Below are 7609 nucleotides of genomic sequence, written 5' to 3'. Positions count from 1 at the left end.
ATACTTATATATACTTAAACTTCAAAAGTATATATACTTAAACTTGTATACTTAAACTTCAAAAGTTGGCCAGATCATTAGAACTCACAGCAATTGAATTCGGTGGGTACCATTCGTCAGCAGTTAGACCACACCAAAAAATTTCATTAGGACAAGCATTTTGCATTTCTTCCAGCAAATTTACTATATACAGCTTACTGCTGAAAGGAAAAATGACAGTGATAGCGGGGTGAGAGTATGAGATATCGGTGATGCGAAAATAAAGAAATAGATCTCCTTTTAATCAACCTATTGATTCATCAGTTTAGAGTCTCAATCAAATGGCTTCCCGCTGAGTATGACGATGCTTCGTCTACTGAACCGGAAGTTCACAACACAACTGGCATTTAAAGAGTGTCTGACGGTTAAATATTTGCACCGATCGATTTTTGTGGAAGGGAAAGGTGAAAAAAGACAGAAAATGAATATAAATTGTGAAAAAATCACTACTGATTTGTTCAGCAAAATTTAACCACTGAGCTTACCCAGGAGCTAAACGTTCTTTACGTTCATTCACTTTTGCTTTCATACGAGCATTAAGAGCAGTGTAATTTTTCACTGGAAGTAATCCACCATGATGAAAAAGAAACACGATATTCGTGTAGAAAACCAAATTTCTGGATGCCATCATATTATAATTCGAAGTAGTTGCTTCTGCAATCCTTTCTGCAAAAAACAAAGTCCTCCACATTTAACTTTAACTAAAATATTTGCTTCCCTCATATTCTTCTCGAATAACTGATGGAATCAACCTTTTTCGAAACATGAAAACCTTTTTTCCATAATAAGGAAAGTTATTGAAAGACACATAGCTGACCACTAGAGAAATTGTGTCGTGCAAACCAAGCACTGAGAAGAAATGGAGTCAACAAACCTGATGGTACTCTTTTCGAAATTTCAGCAAACAGTTCAGCAGCACAATGAAAAATTGATGCACTGTTTCGCAACCAGTACATGTTTGCAGCTGATAATGCTCGCGGAATACGATCAAACCATGGCTCTGCTGAAAATCGGCATAAATCATGCAAAATAAATATTCCAAAAATATAATAAAAACACTGACAACTTAACTGTATATATAATTGTATCTTTTATAAGTATCTTTTATAATTGTATGTATATATAATTGTATCTTTGTATTTCCTTTGTATCTTCTCATTCTCTTTGAACTGAATTTTTCCGCGTTTGGTACTGTCTTTGCAACTATATTTGTATTGTTGAATTTAGCAACTTAGAGCACCCACAGAACTAAAAATCTGATTCCGTTAAGATCTAAACTTATAATTTAAAATTTCATAGCAAATTAATATCATAAAAGCTGACAAAGTTCATCGAATCTTTGTTTTGCATTAACGACTTCTTTCCATATAAGCGAAGCAATCTGATGGATGGTATCGTAGCTTTGAAATGTGATAATATGCTTTTTGAGTGTATCATTGATTTCACCATTGAACAGCAGTGATGAGATGATTACTGATTCCTGATTATAAAATTATTCAATTTGTGCAACCTGTTAAAACAACTTGGTCATCATCAATTTGATTCAGTGCTCAGATGATTGACATGGACCATTAACTGGAGAGTGCTACTGACACTACTGCTTCCACTACAGTCTGCTCTCTTGAAGTGCAAGATAGGCTATATTGGATAACTAGATAAGCTAATGATTCCATTACTGAGTTCTACAAACACCTCACCTCAATTCTCATAAAGGAAGTGGCATCATTTAAAAAATCAACACAAATGTAAAACTGAAATCCTCAATTTTTTTGAAACAAATTTCAAAAAATACATTTTCAAGCGGTACTGCTGATGTTTGACTACTCTCGGAAATATCGACAGGTGTTTTTGCAAGACCAACTGCATTCAAATATGCACATGCGAGGTCAGACTTTTGTCCAATTGCATCTTCGAAATTTTCATCTAGCCATTTTAATACCTACATATAAATACATTACGGTGGTGCATGTGTGGTTATAATTGAGTAAACGCAATTTTCTGGGACTTTTGGAAGAAAATCGTTGACCGCCAAGGTCGACTATCTACGCAGTTAAGAACCAATAGGCCGATTCATCAACAGAGTATTTCTAAGCTCCGATATCTCAAAAAAAAAGATTAACTCTACTAATTTAGTAATACTATCTTATGAGTGCACGTCCAAAAACATCTTTTCATGTGGAAAATTAAAGAATTATCTTTTCAGCTGAAGTTGTACTTTCCCCTTGTTTGCTAAAACTGTGAAGCGGACGCACAATGTCAGAATATAAATATGTAAAACGGTGTTTAAAACATGTATTTCGCAAAAATCTAATGCGTTTTTTTTTTTCAAACATGTATCTCATAAATGGTTAATCACTCTGAAAATTTTGAAAGATGTGATAAACTTACAACTTTCTGTATAGACGGAACGAATATCGTAAATTCGCGGTTCCCGTTAAATGCAATGATTTCGAATGAATATGATGGTGCAAATATAAAAAAATCATTTGTTTCGCTGTATGGACTTTGATGCTGCCAGACACCGGAATAATTTATCAAATAGTCCTTGAAAAATCGAATTCAATGAGATTTTTGTCAGTGAATTCTGATAGCATTTCTATTAGTTTTAGGATTCACATTACAGCTTACCGATCTGTTTGGTAAGGCGAACGATAGCCTACCGCCTTGATAGTCCATGAGAAAAATAATATAGAACTGCGACGAAGCAGAAAAACTTACAAGGCAAGTCAGTTGATCATTGACAGTCGGCAATGTAAACAATGATAGGAAAGAGTTAAGTTTCAGAAATGATTCTGTAAAAGTGATTTGTCGCGGTAATCGTTTGTAATAAAAGGCGTTCAAATCAAAAAGTGCACCCTAAAAAATATATTTCACATAGATTCATAAACCACGTTAAAGATGCAGCGTGATGTTATTCAGTTACTTAGTATTAAATTACAATTTAAATAATAAAGAAGTAAGAGAAACTCAATGAACAGTTCTTGATAATACACGATTTTGAATGTTCTTGAAACAGAAGGGAGAACGAAAAATAAAAATGAATCTGACGCTTGATTTCAATCTAAATTAACTGCATCTACTTAATCAATACCTCCACAGTGTTCTTAGTAGTTTTCCAAGTCATCAGCACACGAGAAGTATCAATCATATTTACACGTAATAAATCCTCGGTAGTCAATACTCTGTAACATACTTTTAAACATTAGACAATATCATTCACTTTATCGATTTTACTCGTTTACCTAAGAATGAAACAGAATACCATTGATATTTTTCAGAAATAAAAATATTCTGGAATACCCTCAATCTTTCCAGCTAGAATCTATAACGAAACGAATTCTAAAGAAATATATGTTCGTTCAAACCATTAAATCCAAGCAACATTATTCTCCTCTCGGGAGTATTACATCGATCATTAATCAAAAAATTACCGTTCTGAAATGCTATTCCTTGTAGTATTTTCTCTGGAAGGAGATGATACAACAGTTCGGAAAGAAAGCCATTCAGTGCACTTTTCAGGACACCACTGCAAAATTATTTCATAATCTCATTAAAGCAGAACTGATGTCATACTTCCGAAAATCTTTTAACAAAAAGCGATGCCGACGGTTTTAAAAAATACCAAGCTTGATTTGAAATTAGTTAGTGAAAATATAATAAATTAAATGAAAGTAAATGAACAAACTCCCTTACCGTAAGGTAATTTATAATCATTGGATCATTGAAAGTCCATTCATTAGGAGAATGTCCTTCATCATTTGGAAAATTAATCACAAATAATTTCGCATGAGGACTTTTCTGTTTTCTGAAATTCATCGACAAATGATTTGAAGCGTCAAACAGATTTGATAAATATAAAATTTCTGTAAAAGTTAAGTTTTTTTTGAAAAACCGATGAGCCTCATAAAATAAATCAAGCGCTATTAAAAGCACTGAAAAACTATACACTGATAAAATTAATACTTATATCATTACTTAGGTGGACATTGTCCAATAAGTGGACATCAAAAATAAACTTAATCAAAACAAAATGTATTAGATTATACCCTTGAGAATAAGCAACCCAGAGATATAACACAGGACGCGGATCATCCATTGGTTCTTGGCATGAAAAACCATAAACTGGAGAAGACGAATAATAATATGACGCGCTGCAAAGAAGAATAAATCACTGGACATTTGATATTACAATAATTTTCCATTTTTTTGGAAAGAAACACATAGTAAAATACTTCGAAAACTTTATGCCCTATCACTAATGCATGAAACAATAATTATAATCACCGAACGGCCGAAAAGAAGTGATTGAACGGTTGATACCGTGAATCAATCTTTTTTCGAGAAGCTATGTATGCTTCGTGTGATGCGCGATCATGCTGCTATTAAAAAACATTACATAGAATGGCCGGGTATTTCTAGAAGATTCGTAAATAACTACGAAAGTTTCAGCCATCACAAGCAAATGCCTAATGGATAGCAGTTCCAACATTTCCATGAATATCAAATACATGTTTAACGACAAACTTACTCATTGCCATTAACAAGATTAACGGTAATGAAAGCACCACAAGAAAAGCCGATGGCAATCGTTTTGCATCGTTCCAAGTAAGTTATTGCTGTGACATGTATTTCTTCTAGAATACAGAAAAGATAAGCAATGATCATAATTTAAAACAAAAATATATCCATTTGTGTTTGACAATCCAAATGAAAAGCTAGTTAAAGTACAATGTCCTGAAAGAATTCTCGCAACAAAAGTTTGTAAAGCTGATGTAATTCAACTGCTTATTAGCAACATTTCAAAATTTGGTAACCGAAAGATATGAGTTTTTTAATCTCTTCCATTTGATGCACCTACCAACACTAACGGGATACATTGCACCATTATTGGCCACAAAATTAAATCGTCCATCAGATATATAGGGTTCTGCAAAAAAATAAATAGACAAATTTCATCAGGCAAAAAAGTCGATCAAGAGTATCTCAGATTTTTTTTGTAATATCTTACAAGGTGGGAATGGTATACTAACCATCAACTCCTTAGTCTCCTCGGTATTGAAACATTTACTCTATTTTGAAGAACTGACGTGAATGGCAAGCGCAGTTTTTTTACCCCTTTATCTTTATATTAGGCTAATATTTCGAAAGACAAATAGATCTGTTCATTTTTGCACTTTATCAAAAACAACCATTGATTCGATGTTGCACTGAAAACTTACTGCATAAATTGCTAGAAAAGGGTGGATTCCTCAATTCTCGATCAGTTACATTGGGTAAATCGATTCCGAAATGTATCAGTAAACAATCTCCACCGTAGGTGCCAACTGCTACGAGGTGTGAAAAATCCTTTAAATTTTCATGCAAACATTTAATTTCACTCTTTTTTGTTGCATCCAAAACTGTCAGAACTTTAGTGATCTGAAAATAATTCTTCCAATTGCAGCAGTAAGCTGAATTTCCAAAACCTTCATATTTTTACGACGAGTTCCCTGTTTGGAACCTTACTCGTTATAATGGGAAACCTTCCAAGCGTAGAAAAAACCAAATGCGTCAAAAAAAAAACCATGTTTTAATTTAAACTTACTCCTCTCTCCGAATTCTTTCCTTCAGTCTCCCCCAATTTAGTCCTTTAAATAATTTTAAATCGTAAACTATTACTAACTTGACACTAAATTTTCAAGTTAATGAATAAAACCTTTTTGCGCATTAATATTTTCTTAACAATTCTACTCATTTTGATGCTATAATATGCCAGAAAATATTCTTCATTTTGCTCATCGTTCACAGCCATTATCACTCCGAAGCTTTGGTCTAAAATGAAAAATTTGTGCGCACACTATTTAGATTTGATTTTTCATTTCTCGATGTAGACAAAGAATTTCGTGAGACAATTCACGGAAGACGAAGGTTTCAATCTTCTTTTGAAGAATAACCAAAAGTCATCTGCGCCAAGAATCATGCTTACAGTCGATACAAGTAGGAAACGCTAGCGGTCATAGTGAATTGCCATAATTTACCTTGAAATGGTAGACTGCAAGCATCGACAATAGTACAGCTATTGCGAAATCCACAGGAATATAATATCGGTGAATTCTGATACATCTGGCGCATCAATATACAGTTTTTCCGAATGATACAATACCAGTCCGTGTATTCGCCTGAAAATTTTTACTCGTGCTTAACGTGTCTCTTCTTTGCAAAATTTGATTTTGAGAATTTTAGTTTTGTCTTGCCTGGAAGAAATGCGTTCAAACTAATGTAACTTTCAACCAAAAACGCTCCAGTAATCCATAAAAACCTCGTGTTAAAATACCAGGATTTTATCGCAGGATAATTATGATGTAAAAAACTATGATAACAATTTCAAACATTAATTAGTTACAAACTATTTGCCTTAATCGTTTATTAAATTTAACCAGCTAAATCGATTATCACCTTGCTGCGTCAGAAATTTTCCCCATATTTCACTCCTTCTTTTTTCGCTAATCAATTTGACTTTCTTCACTGTACCTCGTTGTTTTAACATAGCTTTCCTGTAATTACACAAAGAATTGAAATTTCATTAAAGTCGAAAAAAAAAAGGAAAATAAATAGACGAATATGTAATAATGCCATTTTCTTACATATAATAGATTTTTTATGATATAAAAACTATTTCATAAAAAAATTACTGTCAAAGTGAAGAACAATTTATATTATCGAACTGAAGAATACATATCAAAAATTGATACAATCATAAGCTAAACATAATGACAAATTTTTTAAGCCATAAAACAATAAATTAATAATCAGAAATTAGGCAAATTAATACTGCCCTATTTAGTTGCAGTAGAGATTGAGAGTAATATACAAACAGCATTAGAAACGAGTAGAGAGCAAAGAATGATAAGAAATGTGAATAATATCAATGATACAAATTACACTTAAAACAATCGAGAACAAAAACAATTCCCCTGTTTTCATTTGAAAATGCGCTTAGAACCTATTTGAAAAGAAAACCATTTCGCTACACATGGAAGAAATAGTGCATAAAAATATGATAGCAGTTATACGGTAAAAGTTTTGTGAAAAGAGAGTGTGAGTATGAAGAATTGAAGAGAGTGAATAATCAGGAATTTCTCTTAGTAAATTAGTAAATTTTACCAAGTTATCTTTTGGGTTGGGTAAATTACCCATCAGGTAAGGAAGCTATATTGTTATACATATAGGATATTTGTAGGGTTATACATGGATAAATGTATGAGTAATTTAGAAAATTACCCATGAAATTCTATGGTTGTTGAAGCTGTCAACTAACATATATCTTACCCAAATTTTTTTTTTTTGAAATTTGAAGCGATCTTCCGTCTCGCATTACGTAGGAATTACGTTGAAGTACAAAGACGTAATATACGTACGTCAAAAAATCAAAACAAAATATGCTTAATTTAATTATGGAAATGATTTATGATTTGCGTACGTCTTCCTAAAAAATTTTTCCACGTACGTTTATACTTCATTTATATATATAGCTTTAAGTTATTGCATCAATTATTGTTATTATCGCATTTTAACAAAATTGAAATATTCG

General features: G+C 32.5%; 1 protein-coding gene across 1 annotated transcript; it reads right to left on the bottom strand.

Moving 5' to 3' along the window:
- Window positions 1–58: 58 nt before the first annotated feature.
- Window positions 59–6580, bottom strand: LOAG_10945 (hypothetical protein; the record flags this gene model as incomplete). The annotated part of the gene is made up of 17 exons (XM_020448260.1): window positions 6475–6580; window positions 6057–6197; window positions 5735–5850; window positions 5259–5457; window positions 4898–4966; window positions 4568–4673; window positions 4086–4190; window positions 3733–3844; window positions 3471–3565; window positions 3131–3221; window positions 2758–2895; window positions 2428–2583; window positions 1832–1978; window positions 1363–1519; window positions 914–1042; window positions 525–705; window positions 59–200 (listed from the first exon to the last, which is right to left on the bottom strand). Exons 1-17 carry the CDS (start codon window positions 6563–6565, stop codon window positions 59–61), a joined length of 2175 nt encoding a protein of 724 aa, XP_020301580.1. The 5' UTR covers window positions 6566–6580.
- Window positions 6581–7609: the final 1029 nt, after the last annotated feature.

This window comes from Loa loa (genome assembly GCF_000183805.2).
Source record: "Loa loa unplaced genomic scaffold supercont3.612, whole genome shotgun sequence".
NCBI lineage: Eukaryota > Metazoa > Nematoda > Chromadorea > Rhabditida > Onchocercidae > Loa > Loa loa.
Note: the sequence above shows the minus strand (reverse complement) of the source record. Positions and strands in the feature narration are given on the sequence as shown.